Here is an 18,958-nt window from a genome sequence, read left to right on the forward strand (position 1 = left end):
TTTGATTAAGTTTGTGTCGAGGTTTCAGTGTAGAATTAGCCAAGCGATTTTGTTTCTTTTGATTTGTAACCTACTTTGCTCTGCCTGTTTTCACTTATTACTACTTAAATCTTACTGCTTCAACTTTATAAAACCATTTTTGTTTTCAATCAAACCCAGTGTAAGCGATTGTTACCTGGGGGGGGGGGGGGGGCAGTCAGTGTGCACATTCCCCCTTTCATTGCTAACGGGGGCTTACCTAATTCTTTGGGGTTTGATCTCACCTGGGGAGTGCTCTCTCAGGAGGCTGGGCCCTAAACTGCACTCTTCTTGGACCTGAAGTGGTTCAGTGTCTGTACTGCTTCTTGGTGGGGGCAGGGACCTCATCTCGGGGCCTTGGCTGGGGGAGACCAGCGGAGCTGGCCCAGCAGGACCAGGCGGTGAGGAGCCCCAGAGAGCAGGAAGGCGAGTGGCAATGGGCATGTCAGCACCCCGGGAGGCACCCCTGAGGGGTCATCTGTGACCTCACCCCGTCACACCTATAGTAACTTTTATTCTGAGATGCATTGTGCACATATACATTCAACTGCCAAGTCATTCTATGGCCAGGGTAAGGTGCAACCAAAATACTCAAGTCAGTGACTTTTGCCAGTGGTACCACTAGGTGGCACATGCACCCCAGCTCTCCTAATGTGGGGAGCCAAAACCATAAAGAGGCATGTCTGTCATCTCCCTGGCCTTTCTTTCTTACAGCTTATGAAATTATTGTCCAATGTAGCAGAGAAGATGGCGTGGTCTTGGAATGTATATGTTTACAACAAAGCTCAAAGAAGAGACAGCAACTGCAGATAAGTTACCAATTGTTCTCCTTCAAGTGATGGTGCACGTATACATTCCACAGTGCAGATGACGCCATAGCAGCTCTCTGACCAGTGAAGGGACTTTGGATTATCTGACCAGACTGCAATTCCTACTTGCCCACACTGCCAAGAAACCTGAGTGATGGCATAATGTCTGCAAAAAATATGTACAGATGACCATGGGTTTTGGTGGTAAACAAAAATGTCTCGGACCCAATGCATCACACAGGGCTCCAGCATATTTATATGCAGAGACATCTCCTCGGGTGACTACAGATCTTGCCACAAAGTCAAGCAAGTCTTTGATAGGCACACTTCTAACCAGAGTAAAAGCTGGTTCAGGAGATAGAAGAAATAGCCCTTTACACACATTGTGAGGGTCCCACCCCAAATCAAGGCTTCAAGCACTTGTGCAGCTACACATGCCAGTATGTGCAGAGGATGCTTAAGTAAGAAGATCAGCCAAATGAGCCAAGCCCATAGACATTGAAGGTGAAGTCTGGCATGCAGAATCGTAGGGTTGGAAAAGACCACAGGAGGTCATCAAGTCCAACCCCTGCCAAAAGCAGGACCAACCCAACTAAATCATCCCAGCCAGGGCTTTGTCAAGCCGAGACTTAAAAACCTCTAGGGTTGGAGATTTCACTACCTCCCTAGGTAACCCATTCCAGTACTTCACCACCCTCCTAGTGAAATAGTTTTTCCTAATATCCAACCTAGACCTTCCCCACTGCAACTTTTGACCATTGCTCCTTGTTCTTCATCCATCACTGAGAACAGCCTCTCTCCATCCTCTTTGGAATCCCCCTTCAGGAAGTTGAAGGCTGCTATCAAATCCCCCCTCACTCGTCTCTTCTGTAGACTAAATAAGCCTAAATCCCTCAGCCTCTCCTCATAAATCATGTGCTTCAGCCCCCTAATCATTTTTGTTGCCCTCCACTTGACTCTCTCCAACGTGTTCATGTCATTTCTGTAACAGGGTCCCAGAATTGGATGCAACGATTCAGATATGGCCTCACCAGCGCTAAATAAAGGGGAATGGTAGGTCTGCTAGAAATGCTTCTACTAATACACCCCAATAATGCATTCTTGGCTGCAAAGACACACAGTTGACTCATATCCAGCTTCTCATTCATAAATGCACAAGGCCCACATGTGGCCCACTAGTTGTAGATAGCAGTGGCGGCCCGTCCATAGGCACAAACTAGGCAGTCACCTAAGGGGCCAAATTAAACAGCCGTTGAGGGGTTTGGAGGCAGGGGCGTCGATCGCGCATTTCGCCTAGGGCGCCAGTTGCCGGCAGCTCATCTAGGGCCGCTCCTGGTAGACAGGAATGCACCGCTGTAACTGTGTTGGATTTTAAAACCTCAGGCAGAGTAGACTGTCCATCAGAAGACAGGTATCGCAATTATGGCACTGAGGCCTGCTCCTATGAATATTATAAATTGCATCAGCTGCAACTTTGATTTGTCTAAATTCAGTTTCCAGTCTAGATGAGAAAACTGCTGTCTGATTATGAGGATGCTACTGTGGACTTGGATGTTTGCGCTCTGCATACTAAACCCATAAGGGAAAATGTGGACATCTATTTCGGAAGAAAACAAGATCCTTCCATTGAGAAGTGATACAAGAACTTTATCTTTGCAAATTTAAGCCTATTTCGGAAGAAAAGCAGAAAAGATACGCAAATTGCAGTTTGCAATTTGCGTATCTTTTCCAGCTTTTCTTTGTAGTGTAGACACAGCTTCACTTATAGAATCACAGGGATTTGTTGCAAGCAGCAACTCCAGCATACATAGGCAGGACTTTACTTATAGACTCATAGTCTTTAAGGTCAGAAGGGACCATTATGATCATCTGTCTGACCCCCTGCACAATGCAGGCCACTTAATCTCACTACTTCATCTTAAAGCCCTCAGATCAGATACCACTACACAGTAATGCACAAGACAATGCTAAGGAAAAAGATAGCACCACCTACTACAATTGACACTAATCATTTCAGCACACAAGAGAACTGATAAGTATTTCAGATTCATTTGCTATTGACCGCTCACTTAGAAAAGGACTCAGAAGCTGCACTTTTATAAGTTCTTTTATTTGAAAAGCCTTTAAAAAAAATCAAAACTGCCTCCTTTCACTATCACACACCAGCTTGTCTACATTCTCCTAAGATCTCCCTACTGCAAGTTCCCTCCAACACAGCTATCCACATCGCATCCCCTATTGTTACTCTATTTTCACTGACAATCAGCTTTGTCCACTTATTTTTCATTAGCATATTCCAGCTATAACTTCACATAACACAGCATGACTTTGTGTCAAACTATTAAGAGCACCTAAGGAATCCTTTATCAGGCAGATGTGGATTGGAAGAGGATGGTAGTGGAGCTGAGTACATTTAACTAACTGTAAGCCCTTATCTGACTGATAAGAGAACCTAAGAGGATCTCATTTTGTTTTCAGGAGTTGATATTGAGCTCAGATCATGGTGAAATAAAGATACCATCCAGCACATATGGCTCACTCACAGGTTTAAACATCATTCTAACCTTATTCAGAACCCAATATATGGACACAGGGATTGTGCAGGATGAGAACTCAGACATTTCACTATTCCCTTCCTCTTCCCATGCCTTATTTACATGCCAATGTCTGGAGGCAGCCATTGATGGGAAAGACAGGTAGTTTCATGAATAAACTAAATCAAATAGCTTCCATACATTATAGCAAGGGCAAAGGTCAGGTGATTCAGGGCAGCTGTAAGGTGTCCCAATTTATCTATGTCATAAGGTTGATTTCACAAGAGAACAAGAGATCAATGCATCGAGTATCGGGGATAAAAGCCTTTCACCTCCAGGTCACCAGTTCACATCCACCTACATCAATAGCAACGGAAGGTTGTTATCATCTGAAAACTGTTCAGCAGCTTTATATGAAACAGGCTTGGATGAATCTGCCCACATCCCAACAGACAAGTACCCACCCAGCTGTCAGTTGAAGTGAAGCAGAGATGCAAAGGACTTCGCAGGAAGACTGTCCTATCTTCTTACTGTAAAATTACTGACTCTCTGGGTCAAGACTGAGGCTCATCGGTAGGACAGTATGGAGAAGATTGTTTGCACTAGCTGTGCTGCCCTGGCTCAGTGGTTAAACAGAGCAGTGGCTCCCAAATGTTTTACAGGGCATCCCCACTGTAAGTTGCCCTGGTATACATCCATTCCACACTAAAGTCATTGATGCTTATAGGAACCGATGCATTAATAGTCCTCCCATTCCCCGTTCTTAAGTTGTGCAAAAAAACCCAAACCCCTAATTTGCACAAAGGAAAGTCAGTCCCAGGGAAAAAAATCCCTGCTTTAAGTTGTTTCGCTGTAAGTCCAAGGTTTATTGGAGTGTATCTTGGACTTATAGCAAGGATGGCCTGTAATAAGGTGAACCACCATTTAGTCTTTTTTCCTGCGACCCACATTTATGCACACTTCACCCCCGCATCACGATCCTAACCTTGACCTCAGAAGGAGGGGCTTTGAATTAAATTTCATCTGAAGTCATGTTTGTTTTTATAAGACAAGAGCGCTTGGTCCTGCTTATTATTATAATGAGCTTGGTATAAACCTTGGGCACTTCATCCAACAGTAGTCACAATGCAATATTTCACACTGGTACCTTTCATCTACAACCAGCCTACAAACAATAAGCAAATTAATCTTTCCTGCAATGTTATTCTGTCCCCAGCCAGTGACTAGAAGAACTGAAATTCTCACTCCTAGGAATGGGAGTGGAAATGATCAGTGCAGCTGTTTCCTGTGTTTGGGAGAAAGATGGTAGGAGACACTAGCTGAATTGTTTGTCCTCACAGTCCCACTTCAAGGAATGAAAACTGGGGAAAACAAACAGATAGACCTTGGGGGGAGGCATGTTTTAGATGAATTTCTTGGGGAAACAATGACCCCAATCACAACACTGCCTTCCCCACCAGTGACTCTGCAGATCTCCAGGCACAAAGAAAAGGCTTTTTAATGGCAAAATACTGAGTTCCTTGCAGTGTTGTGAGGCAAGGAATCTATGCTGTTACATTCAAATGGTTCTGCTTGAAGCAGGTGCACCCACATTTCCCAAAAGGGGCCTTTCCTGTGGAATACTGGATGTACTTCATTCTCAAATATAAATGGCATACGAATCAGAGGAGCAGCTGTCTAGGAGAGTAATACAACTTATTAACATAATCAATAAATCAACCCTAAACATGCCCCACGGTCATATCAGCAGGATGTCATGGAGGCAAGACTAGGATTATAGGACTCAGGAGTGTTCCTTTGCAATTTCTGTGTCCTGATTCAGGATCTTAAAACATATAGCTTTTTGGGAGGGTAGGGGTTGAAGCTTAGTCTAGACTTTTCAGAGATAATTCGACAGCTTTGCTAAAATGTTTCACAAAAATGGTGCTTCATTGGTTTTCATTTGTGATAAAATAGCAAAAAATAAGCATATAAATAGCTTACAGGAAATCAATATAGCATCACATATGCAAACTGAAGACATAAGAATCACAAAAAAATTGTGTGAGTTATTACCAGATGCTCCTTGTTGTCCTTTTCTGTCCTTGTTTAACATGTAATTAACAAATATACTACTTCCTCTGTGCTTACAGCCTAGGGAGTTTAAGTTGTTAATAGCGCTAGCAGTGAATGAATTGAGTGGTACAACATTCCTGTCTGTATCTTTTAAATGACAACACTTGGCTGATTTACAACCCTCCTTTAAATCTTTTACAATCACTGGTCAATTGTATTGTGGCTAATCCAAGTCGCTAAGATCTCAGGCTAAAAGGCATTACTGTACATGGAGTTATATTATGCACCTTCACACTACACTGTTATCCCAAATGCCTTTCAGCCTTATTCACATTGCGATAGCAACGGAGTTCACATCAGAACCTTTGGCACCAGTGAAATTGCAAGGATCATGTCTTGATCAACAAAAAGGCTAACAAACCCAGCGACAACATTCTTTCTTTTAAGTAATTAAAACTCAGTGAGGTACACAAGGAGCACTGTACCATTTTTTAGGCTAACAGTGAAAATGGCTGTGTGTCAAACTTGAAAATGCATGCCCAAAAAAACCCATAATTTTCTTGTAGATTTAAATATCACTGTACCTAGTTGCACAAACTACTTCAGCTTTTATCATATTCATCATTTGTTCATTCATTCATATGATTTTAGATGTTAGAGGTTTTTCAATACTAACTGTCAACAGTAATACAGGGCCTGGGCCAATGGAAAGTCTGTCATTGACTTTAAAAGGCTTTGGATCAGGTCCATAACTTATCTGAAGGGTTGAAATCACTACCATTGCTACGAGAACCTAATTACACCTGAGGGGCAAAATACCTAAACTGATGGATAACAGAATTTCTGTTTTCCCTGCTATTCTTGTCATGAAATATTTTCTATTTTAAGACCAAAGACAGACACACAATAACGTCTGCTTATGTGTCAAATTCAAACTCTGTTTGTAAGTCTTATTTTTATTTATACATACACATATACCGGTATATACTGCAGCAGCATCCAAAGTCTAACTGGGAGCTGAGCCTCATTGTTCGAGGGACTGTTCAAATACATTGGAAGACTTAATCCCTGTCCCAAAGGAATCACAATCTGACAAGGATAATGAATGTCTGTGGCCCAGGCAACAATAGCAATTACATTGCAGAATCGTAGGATTCATTCCATTTAGCTGCCACAATGATTCCCTAAGAGCAACTCCACCTGAGAAGGGGAATGGTAAATGCCCGTGTTTAGAAAGGTAACAGACAGGCAGCAGCGCAGAAATAGCTCCACTATTCAAGGTGTAGTTCAGGCAACTGTAATTCAAACTGAGCTAACAATGACTTTAACCTTCAGCTGGAGGCACAGCATTCTCTCCAGATAAAAGGAGATGTAGCATAAGTAATGGAGTGGCTCACGCTGTACTCTTTCCAGTGCAAACACAGCCAGTTCTAAAAGGTTATCGTGCTTTGAGCAATCAGGGAGGACTATTGTCTACAAGTGATGGAAATAAGATCTCCCAAATTCACTTTGCAATAAGAGTAGATATATGACTTACCTAACAAGGCATTATGCCCATTGTCATCTGGCAAGAATCTTTTATCCACAGCACACACTAAAAGTTGATCAGGCAGATTTGGCGATTTAGCACCAACAAGTAAAAACCCTGAAGGCACCTCAATTTGATCATTGGAAATGGATACCAGCCTCAAGTCTTTACCAGCCTGGCAGAAACCTAGAAAAAACAAACGCAACATATTTCTGAGGTTAAAGGTCATTTTGCTTAATTCTTCACAATTTCCTTATTGAATAAACTAATGTCAAGTTTAACATCAGTGTCAATTTTTTTTCCTTCTGCTGAGTAAGTTATAAACAAAAGCTAGAAAAACAATGAATAAATAAAAATTAGGAAATGCAACAATAAAATTTTCTGCAGTAGTGATACATCTATTTTGCACAACATATACATGAACTAGATATATTAAGTCTTGGTGTCTGGGCAGTTTCACAATTTTGAGACAGTCTCTCATCTCTTTCTCCCAGCCACAGGAAAGGACGGAATAATTTTGTTTTAAATGGAGAAAATATGGTGATAAAACCACAAAGTTGGCAGCACATTCAACAGCAGGTATATGATCTGAAACAACATTAAACTCAGTTTTTTAAAACTGGACTGTTACAAGCTACAACCATAGTCCTCACCTACATATTAATCATCCTGATATAGAAGTTCTCTTTTGAAAGATACAACAAACACACAAGTTTTATCTAAGAGGTAGAAAGAGGTAACTGCAACAGGCCCACAATTTTCTATATACCCAATTTTGGAAGGTCGTTGTTATGATGTTTGGACTCAATTCTGTTCACTTTACTGAGACCTGGTTCCCAATGATACAAGTGGGAGGTTTGCTTTAGTAGGCCATTGGATCAGTCACCAAACTTTGAGTCTTGTGAATTTCTTACCATCAGTAGTGCAGCAGCCATCAGGAGGAGGTTTCATCTGATAAGAGAGAGGAGGGCTACTTGATTCTGAACTTTCTTCTTCCTCTTCCTCCTCCTCCTCATTATCCACTCTGCTGCCTGCTACAAAAGTATCACCAGACAAATTATATTTAAAGAACAGATAGCAGTGGCAATAGCTGATCCTGGGAATGAGCGGTGTCCCAGTTACAGCAAGCACTTCATAAAAGAAGGATTGTCTTTTCAAGGAACCACCATATTGCCAAATCTCACAATGTTTGTTTTTTTCCATTTAAAAACTTCAGCTCCTGGAATCCTGTGATTACATGAGAATTTCAACTTGCATTTAAAAAAGAAAAGGTTCTAGCCCTTGTGATTGTGGAGAAAAACTTTAAAATGTGACTTAGATGTACTTAAATCTCAGAAAACAGGAAGCAAATAAAAATAAGCCCCCCATTTTTTGTTTCATTTCATGATTTGGAATCTTGTCTCATGATTTTAAGGGAGCTTGACTCATCACATTTGAAACCTTAGAGTTGTCAGTAATAGAACTCTGTCCTCACAAAAGCTCCCTTAACCTTTGTTTTTGGTATTTTCGCCTAAACAAATCTATGTACCTAATTAATAGTGACATACTGACCATATATTTGATGCTGTACAAGAAATAGAACAAAAAAGTCATTCCCTTCCCCAAGGATCTTAGTCTTTAAATAAATGAACTATACAAAACTTGCTGTGATGGAGGAGGGATGTCTGTTCCAAAGCTCAAAGTCAATGGGAGTCTTTCAATTGATTTCAGTGGACTGTTGGATGAGGCCCTGAAAATCCCATAAGAAAGGTCAGCCACCGCCTCCTTCCCCACTTTGTCCCCTCCTTAAATAATGGCTCCAGGGTTAGTATTTGTGAGTTTTGCCAATAAATGAATTTTAAGATGTGATATGAAAGCAGAGAGGTTGGTTCTTGCAATCTTGACCCCCAAAAGATGCCAAACACTCTAGCCTCAAGACAACAAAGTATTTGAGTATGTGCTTACCTTTACTCACGGGTAGCAAAACTGATCCCCTGCTGATCAGGGATAAAGGCAGGGTGGTAAGCACAGAGGATAACGTGGGAGATGGCACAAAGACAAGAGGTAAGGAGGGGACAAAGAGAGAAGTGAAGCAGCCTTTGTCACTGGAATGCAAAGACTGGTATAACAAAACATGGGAGCAGAGATTTAGACACAGGAGAGCTGTGCAGGCTTTCAGCTTAAGAATGAAAGGAATCCACAAGAAAATGTGCAGCTGTACAACATAAGTGACAGCCCCATTTTGCACTAACAGGCATAATTAGGGTGTCTTGTCTTTGTTTTCAAGCATACTGCACACCATTATGAGTCAAAATCAGATTTTAAATCTGAATGTAAAAGAACTTCTTCCCATGTTTATGTGTCTGAGCTCTTAGAGAATGTCTCCATTGCAAAGAAAAACCCTCCGTGCTGTGTCTGAGTCCAGCTCCATTGACTTAGGCTTGCAGGACTGAACTGCAAGGCTAAAAATTGCAGCATAGGCTCAGGCTGAAGCCTTGGCTCTGAGACCATCTCCATTTGTCAGGTCTTAGTTCATCTAGACTCTGTGACTAGGTCCTATAAATCTTTTGTTGCAATGTAGATACCCATCACAAACACATACACAGTGCATCAGAAAAACTTTAAGGGCCTACCCTGACACACAACAGCCAGCATTATTAAAAAAAATGGTGTATTTAAAGTATCTGCAGTCTATGCAATATATTTCCATTTTGTTACAAAATAGTCTACAGAAGATTAAAGTTCCACAGTGAAGCACTTGTAAATTAGGAAACAGCACCATTAAGAAGCTGCTCAACTTTACCTCTGTCCCTTGTGTGTTACAGGGCCAGATCTGAGCTAAACTAGTATAGTTCCATTATGTCAAGAGAGCTTTACTGATTGACACTAGCTGAAGTACATGATCAGATGTTTCACAAGTACTGCAGTGTATTATGCCATTATTGCTACCAACTGTATACAATTATTTCTACAGCCTCAGTGCAATTTTCAGTCTTTTCTGCTTACACTATTTTTAGTCATTGTGAACCAGTGTATCTTTATTGACTGAAATTTCGCCTAATAGGTTGTCCTCTTCCTAAATATTCTTTAAAAGAAATAATTTAACCCCCAGTCCTGCAAACTCTTAAGCGCATGTGTGATTTTACTCAATTGGACTATACTCACATGAGTAATGTCATGTATGAGTGCAGATCACTGGGATCAAGGCCTAAATCAATAACCATAACATTTATTTTCAACCAGCAACATAGACTCCCTTAGGTGCATAGCAGGGGATGAACCAATTAACTGCAAAGGTAATTTTCCTGCCAACCTAGATCCAGAGTGTAATTCCTTTGTTAATGTTGAATAGCACCTTACTTCAGAAACAGTCCTACTGAAGTCTACTAGGTTATTAGACAATGTGAGCAAGGGCATCGTATCCCCCCTTCTCCCTTTGATGGACTGTATATGTCAATTAATTTTACTATTACTATGCTACATAAGTCCCAGGCCTACTCCCACTGAGATCAACTGCCATTGATGTAGAGGTGCAGGATTCAGAAGCTAATCTCTCATATGATGTACAAGATGTGTTTTCTGCATGCTTTCAAAATGAATTACTTTAATGGGCTCTGCTTGTATGGGCATACACAGAGTGTGCATAGCACTAGAAGATGCTATACGGGTTCAGAAAAATATATGAAACAGCACATGATTTAAACAACAGCATGTAAGCACAGAATTACTGATTCTCCTCTCCCTTTCACCATGTGAATTCATTTCTACACCTGCAGAGTGGGCATGAATTTCAGAATGGAGAATGCAGCCTTTTATTGTAATGCATCTGTAACCCACACATCTTCCGAGTGTGGGATACTGTCCCATATAGTGGCACCAAGACCACTTACTGAGACAATAATAAGTCTACTCTACAGCCTTAGCTAACAGGCAGCTGCCTTTTAGATCATGTAAGCTCACAGGTTCCAGGTTCAGTTTTGCCTGTCAACATTACACCCAGTGGGGCAGAGTTAACATTGCTCTTGCAGCTTTAACAGTATCCATTTTTTTACTGCTAAGTGCTCAACCATACACTTGACTTTAACGTTCAGTAAGCTAGCATACAGCCAGAGATTCGTTGCAAATCAGTATAGGTCAATGGAACTATGCCAATTTTTACCAGCCTTTATGGAGCTTCAGTTGTTTTTAAAGAAGAAAGGATTTTAAATGCATTATGTAACGTGAGACCACTTGACTAGATGTAACCCACACACCTACTAGGTGTGGTTCACTATCTCATGCACTTAAATCACTTACAGAAAGAAAAAATAAGCTTGCTCTACAGCCTTAGCTGGGAGTTTGATGCCTTGTAGCTCAAGCAGTACAGGCGCATGCACTAAGCCCTAAAGGTCCCAGGCTTGGTTCTGCCTGTTGGCATTAGATGGACACGGCTGGGAAGCCTTAAATCACACACTTTATGGAGGCTCTATGCAGGGACAAGACTCTCTCCTGTGCACCTTAGGAGCTACCTAGATTTTACCTTATGAAATGCTCAGTACCCTGGACATCTCTAGTTAGAGGCAGTAAAAGCTCTGATGCCAGCTGAGCAACCTGAAGGGGAGACCCACACCCACATCAATAAGAAAGGTAGAGCACACATTATAAGACTGTCCCCATCAATGTCAAAATGGGGGAAATATACAGGTCTAGTTCATCAGGTAGTGTAAAATGGCACAACTTTACTTCCTTCAATGGGCCCATACAGAATTACACCTGAAGAGAATCTATCTCCAAATCTTCTAAGGTGCAAGAGAAAAACATGTCCATACTGTAACAGAGGCAGACAAGCTACTGCTCAAAAATGTTCTCAAGAAATCTAAATTAGCACCAGCCAAATACTCTCCAAATCTACTACAGCCAGTAAGCCATCCTAACAAATGCCTGTATGTCACTTTACTAACTCTTTGGAAAAGGATTCTCCAAGCTCCAAAAGCCACAAAAAGAAGAAAACTTTAATAGCTAGCCATTAGAAAGGCAAGATAAAGGTGAGAGGTCACAGCAAACTCTCTAGGCTTTTAGACAACCCAGCAAGCTGACCGCAGGATCATTTAAAGAATCAGCATTTAAAGAATATTTTCAGAAAGTTTCAAAAGCTGAATGAGATAATACAGGAGAAGAGAGGGAATGCATTGCTACATAAGCAAAGACACACACACAAAAGAGAGACAAATAGTGCTGATGGACCCAAGCAGTTTTTAGTTTATTTAATATAAAATCCCCAAAATGATTATGGATATGATGATTAAGGAAGGCAAACAGATTTCTGTAAAACTGTTACAGCAGCAAACAAGGCAATAACTGCCTAGAGAATGTCTAAACAAACTTTTAGAATACAGAAAAAATATATTTTGTTGAAAATATTTTTGTTGAATAATATTATAATAGTAACAAGGAGTTATCCAATTCTATTGTGTTATCAAAACGGTGTACAAAAACTGTAGTTAAAAATGTTGTAAATTAGACATAGCATTATTTGAAAAGATAATTTAAAAATCTATAGGCTAAAGAAAATCTTAATTTCAACTGGTTTACTTTGTGCATATTCGGCATAAACATTTAAGTTCAGAAGAACCATTGTGATCATTCAGTTTGATTTCTTGCATAATATAGGCTATAATCTCTTTTATAGTTATAGGATTTTAGGTATAAATTGTAATATATAATTATAAATTGCAATAACACTAGTCTATTTTTATTGCATAGGCACTTTGCCCTATTATTTGTGAAGCTCTTTCACATAGCAACAGGGGAAAGAAAAATATTTATTTTAAAGAGCAAAATGATTATATAAACCAGAAAAACCTGGAATTAGGGGAACCTGAAACTACTTTCAACTCATTTATTTTTAAATTAACTATATTTCAAGTTCATGGTGTCCCTTTTAAAATAACAATTTCAAAACTGTAACAACAGCAGGAACAAAAAAAACTGACTGATTTCATAGTGGTTGGTTTTGCTGCCAAGTGGTATGGTGAACAGGGCACCAAAAAATGCAGACTGTGAGCTTCAGGATAACCTCAGAAAAACATTCTTCAACCAACTTCTTGAACCACTGACAGAGAGAGAGTGTGTTGGTGTTGTGGCATAGTGCCACCACAAGGATGGTCCGTTGCTTCAAAGTTATTACCCTCCATCTCTCAAGTCTTAGGGATTTATGGTTCCTAGAGGAGGAAACTCCTGTTTGTTCTCAGGAGTTGGAATTGGATGTACGATATGAGACTGCAACCTCAACCATCTAATACAACAGCTCAGGAAAAACTCTATTGGGCAAACCATATAGAGTTTCCATCCTCTGATATATGCATGAAAGGGAATGTTCTAGGCAGAGGTTTGTGAGGTTTATTTAATTGAGGCCTGATTCTGTTCCTATTTACTGGGGGAGGGGGAAGGATCAGGCTAGAAGGTCAGTAAAGCCCTTTGAGAGCCTTGAATAAAAGGAGCTACAGACGTGTGAAAATTACCTTTGTCCCTCAACAATGCATCTGTTCCTGCAGCATCTTTCCCAGCTGATGTCATAACCCACTTTGTGACATCACAGTTAGTTGCCATGGAAACATTTATGAAATTCCCAATAGAGGATAATCACTTCATGTGGAGAATAAGCAGCAGGAGCAGATGGATACTCAGAGATTATATTTTCATGCAAATGTCTTTAGCTAGCAGTAAAGAATGGAAGGAAAAACTAAATGTGTATGAGATATAAGCAAATCTATTTCTAAATGGAATATTTTTCAACATATTCAATGAGGTATTAGCAAGTGTTTAATATTTTCAAAATGATTTTGTTTTTAGTGGCTGAATTGATTTTTTGAATACTTATTTTAGTACATACTATATTATTTTTTGCATTCCATATATACCTACACTGTGTTTTGTGAGATACAAAAGGACACACACACACACACACACACAGGAAACAAATGCAACATTACTCCAGTAGCTAGTTGAAAACCAGAGAAAATATTTGCACCAGCAAGCTAATATTGTCAGCACATTATCAGACCTTCTGCAAACAACACAGTTTAGCATCTAACTAGACTTGATGTTAAATATTAGCAGACTAATTTTTGTAATTAGCTTGGTTGTCAAATCTACACATTTCATCTAAATGGGAGTGGAGAACCTCAGGCCCAGGAGCTGGATGCAGTCCTTGGCTTGACCGGATGTGACCCCTGAGGCTCAAGACACCCTCTTCCCCAACATTGGAGAGTCTGTGCTGGTGCCCCCGTCTCCCTGCTGCCTCTCCATGGGCTGGAGCACACAAAATCTATTAGGCTGGGCCCCCCTAGGCTCTGGTGTGCAAGGAGAATGTGGGGAGTATCTTTGTCCTCATTTGGGGGCCACAGTGAGGGCCTCCAACTGATTTTTCTGTGAGTCAAGGGCCCCCAACTCAAAAAAGTTTCCCCACCCCTGATCTTAACTATTCCACCTCTAAAGAGAAAAATGAATGAGTAAAAGAAAGAGATGAGGTGGGTGAGGTAATATTTTTTATTGGACCACAAAGATCTGTGTAGTTTGAAAGCTTGTCTCTTTCCACAAGAGAAGTTGGTCCAAAAAAAGATATAACCTCACCCACTTTGTTTCTCCAGTTTCTCAGACTGACACAGGTACAACAACATTGCAAAAATGAGTAAAAGAGAGTGCAACAAAGCAGCTCCACCAATTTATAAATAAATCACAGAAATCCAAGACATAAACCATCAGTCCATACCATGGAACACTAGGCAAAGGCTTACGTCAATACCTTTAAAAAATGGGGATCAAGTTAAAAACACCGTCATGCCAAAATTAATCATAAAATCTTCTTAGCATACTTAATAGAAAGGCTGCAAATATTTTTGCTTCTTTCATTCACAAAATTATTTTAGCATCTCTCATTTGTAAATCTGTTATATTTTTACAACTGTCTAAAATAGTATTTTTTTCTGTTTTATAAAGGTAAATTACCAGATAAAGCTCTGATCCTCCTGTGTTTAGTCAGTGAATTCATAGTGCTTCCAGTTATGTATGTCCATAAGTGTTTGCAAAAATAGAGCCTTACTTTGTAAAAACAAAAGGCATTTTATAATTATTTTCTTCAAATAGTTCTTTTTTTTCAAAATTGCATTAGATTTGGGGGAAGGAGGAGGCTGCATAGAACATAAAATAGCCAAACAACTTAAAATACTTTTGTATCTGTATTTAACTTGAAAGTTTCATGCTGTTCATTAGGTGAACAAGGAAAGGGTTCATAGTTCTATTTGAACAGAAATATAAATGCCAAGATTTCCTACCTTCTAGTGATGAAAGTTGCTGCTCGGCTTCCAAATACAGCTGAGAAAAGATTGGTCTGGGGACTAAATTGTTTGAGCGGAGAGAGGCCTCAATAGAATTATGCAATACTTCTTCAAACCTAGTTGTCTTGAGTTGTCCAGCATAAGAATTTCCCATCTTCTTATTCAAAAAAAAAAAAGAAGAAATAAACCACGTTTCAATTTTAGTTCACAGAGCTAGGAGATCACATCACGCAGGAGGCAAAGCACAACATTTCTCATGAAAGAGGAGCACTGCATTGTCTACCCTGAAAGGCAGAAAAAAAAAAAAGAAAACTGACAGCAGCAGCCACTAAACAGATCCTGCTGGTAAATGACAGGAAGTTATCTAAGTAACAGCATTCTGTAATTCAACAGAAAGGCAGCAAGGTCTGGCACCTTTTTGAAGATGTTGCTAGAAATTTGATTCTAGTAATTTCCTAATTTAACAAACTACACAGCAATTCAGGAGACACATTTGCAATGGTCAGTAATCTTAGCTGTCAAACAACCTTTGTATTTTCCATATTTCAGACAAAATACATTTTAAAGGTTCTTGTGGATAACAGTTATGAATATGTGTATTGACAAATCCATGACCAACATAACACATGCATAAAATACATGGTTACAGATGTTTAATTACTCTTTTAGAAGTGTCCTCTCCAAGGGAAAAATTTTTTGCTTATAACTAAAATCCAGTCAAAAAGCATGGCTGAAAGTATTGCTGGCATCTTTTCCCCATTAAAAGGAGATTTAGACAATGCATTTCCTTATAACATTGCACCAGTGTTTTAGAACAAGAGTCACACAAGTTGTACATTTGATTTGGAATTTAATCACATTTATTATTGGTAAAGCCACATCATTTGTTCAGCTTTTATTGATACATAATAGTCTAATCCAGTGAAATATTCTAGTAGTTTACTTTCCATATAATCAATTACTGCCTGCTTTCTACTGTGAACAGGGTGAATTGGTCTAAGGTAAAGGCATGTCCGCTTTCTTTTTCTGCCACAAAGTAGCTCTTGCCCTGGGCCCCACGAACTTTCCCTCCGCTAGTAACTGTGAGCTGAAAGCATGAAATGTTTCCTGTTTGTGGCAGTAATTCCTAACCACTGAACTGCCCCCTCTCCACATTGGAAATAAGGCTGTTGGGGAGTAGCCTCCAGGAATCAATCAAGAAAAAAATTACTTTGAATGAGTTAAATGTATCTTCATTGAGCTGCTGTCTGTGTATGACAGTCTGATATGTATATACTTTCCTGTGTATATTTAGTGTTGTATGTAGTTTTACTGGGGTGGGCAATTTGATAAGCACAAAGGACCACTAAGGAAAGCACGTAACATTCATGCACAGTATAATGAAAACAAACAATGCTGACATTTCTCTCACAAAGAAGTACACACATCCCCTCAGTCCACTCACTGACATTATCAGGTGAAAATAGGACTAGAGAAGACTTCAGTTTGTCGTGAGGCTCCACAAATGGTCTTGGGTAAGCTGCAGAGCTCCAAGGTTATGTACAAGGCTTAAAGTGAGGGCTGGACATATCCCCCTTCCTCTGCTAAAAGCAGGACAACTCCCAGCTTGAGTAAACTGTATTCTCCCTAGGCCCACCCCAGGTCTCCCTTTACATCTGAACTGGAGCAACAGAGCACCCCCTCTTGTTGCAGGCTACTTTAACCTCTGCTGCACCAAACACAGCTGCTAACAATGAGGAAACTGCCATTGCCATTGTTGTCCTGATGTTCTCTCAAAACCAAGGTGGATTCAAAAATGAATTACATTACACATTTTCTACTTACAGGTATAAGGCAGCTACCATTAATGAAGCTACCAAAAGAGGAATGATATTTCCAGCCCATCCCTCAAGCCTCCTAGTTGTTGGTGTAGTTACCTACATCTACATAATAGACTTTAAGAAAATAACATGGAAATAAACACCTTTTAACAACAGTGTTATCACTTTGCTCCTGTACTGAACACTTTCCCCCCAAACCAGAATCAAGACCTATTCTGATTAGATTATAAATGTCTGGCTAGAGACCTCTTTTCACAGTGAAAAAAAGCCAGGCACTATTTGAGTGCTACATGACATTCCCACAATCCTGCAAAGCAAATACATTTTTCTAGGAAAGGATGCAATCAGCCTGCTTGCACCCAATATTTACCCACCTCCAGAAATTTAAATCTCATTCAGCAATCATCCATTTTATAAATATTTTTCCACTGAGGGTGTTTGTTAATGAAAGAGACCTTTAGACTTAAATTGCAAGTTCTGTAAGACCAGATCATATCCACTTAGGAAAATTTTAGAGACACACAACCCAGTCCTGCTCCCACTGAAGTGAATAATAGAGAGCTCATCACTAGAATGGATCTGGAATGGCACTTTGTCAGCAAGCACTAGTTTTGACAATCTCCAGTGTGGTCATGCTGGGGTGTTAGAGTTTCCATGAACTTGGCTTTGTGTCCTTTCCTAAGCTCAGGGCTTTGCTCTAGATACTGCTCCAAGAGAGCAGGTGCAGGTAAGTGGGGAGTGGGTGGGGTCTTAGCTCTGACCTGCTCAAACTCTGCCCACTCAAAAAATACCTATTACTCTATTAATTTGGAATAGAAATATTTGTGTCATTAAATAGAACGTAAAAATGTATCCTCAGCGCTTTCATAGCAAGTCAGCCAGTAGAAGGAGCAGAAGAAATTCCATCTTCAAGTCTGGGAATACTTCAGAAAACACCATCACAGACAAAAATAAACTAAAAAGTCTCAGAGGGCTAGTCGTGTTAATCATATAATCTTTGGGGTTCCCTCACGCCCAGACCTAAACTGACAAACCCCAAATAGCATACCCCAAAGCTTACAAAACTGAGCCTTTATGAGAGTGGGGCAATAGCCCCACCAAACCCGTAGGCAAGGTGGGGGGGACTGCTTCGTGCCCCCTAGAAGCAGTGGGGCCTCAAGTAGAAGGGGCAGGGCTGGGGCTGGGAAGCCCTCAGTGCCACCCTAAGAGCAGCATGCCTCCTGCAGACAGGCTCAGAGCTGCCCAGAGTGCACTATATGGCACGCCAACAGTGATTTGAAGGCCCCAGGGCTCTGGTTGCCACCACTGCCACAGTAGCAACAGCCAGGAGCTCAGTGCCCTTTTGTATCACTGGTCCTTGGGGCAATGTCCCACTTGCCTCTCCCTCCCCATCAGCAGACAGGCATGCGATGGTGTCTTGCATTTGCACCAGTCATGCAATTATGGGGTCCTGCACAGCTTTGTAACATAGGCATGATTACTTTTTTAACTCAAAAGCACACTGCTGTTATTGCTAGTGAGGCTCTGTACCGCCCTGGAATCAAAATGGCACTGCCTTGGATTTTGCCGCAATATGCAGCTTTTATGGCATTTGTGGGTTACCGCTGGTGGAAAGAGCTGGGAAGCCCTTCAATGCTGTTTGGGCAAATGCAGTTATAGATTCTGGACTTGGCGTGGATGTGCTTTTCCAGGTGCTTCACAACATCACATTAGGGTTGCCAGAACACCTGGTCAAAAATGGACCCAATTGGCACCAGTCTACAACACTTACCAGGCTGTTAAATGTCCTGTCAGAGGTCCAGTGGGGCCCCTGGCTCAGGCCAGATTCCTACCTGCCCTAGCTTCATGCTGCTTCTGGAAGCAGCTGCTCCAGAAACAGCAAAGAGACATGCACTGGCAC

At 40.6% G+C, this 18,958-nt stretch overlaps 1 protein-coding gene across 6 annotated transcripts in view; it reads right to left on the reverse strand.

Annotated features, from left to right (window-relative positions):
* GREB1 (growth regulating estrogen receptor binding 1) overlaps positions 1–18,958 on the reverse strand; it is a 169,665-nt gene that overhangs the window by 82,701 nt on the left and 68,006 nt on the right. For 5 of the 6 annotated variants that reach the window (XM_089777049.1, XM_089777051.1, XM_089777050.1 and 2 more), the window contains 3 exons: positions 15,236–15,392; positions 7,859–7,978; positions 6,954–7,130 (listed from right to left, as the gene is read on the reverse strand). In XM_089777049.1, the coding sequence (XP_089633175.1) occupies positions 6,954–7,130; positions 7,859–7,978; positions 15,236–15,392 (454 nt within the window). Of the gene's footprint in view, positions 1–6,953; positions 7,131–7,858; positions 7,979–15,235; positions 15,396–18,958 lie in introns of all 6 variants that reach the window. The other variant, XM_089777046.1, reaches the window with a different exon arrangement.

Source organism: Pelodiscus sinensis, chromosome 3 (genome assembly GCF_052426305.1).
Source record: "Pelodiscus sinensis isolate ZL-2025 chromosome 3, ASM5242630v1, whole genome shotgun sequence".
In the NCBI taxonomy this organism is placed as follows: Eukaryota; Metazoa; Chordata; order Testudines; family Trionychidae; genus Pelodiscus; species Pelodiscus sinensis.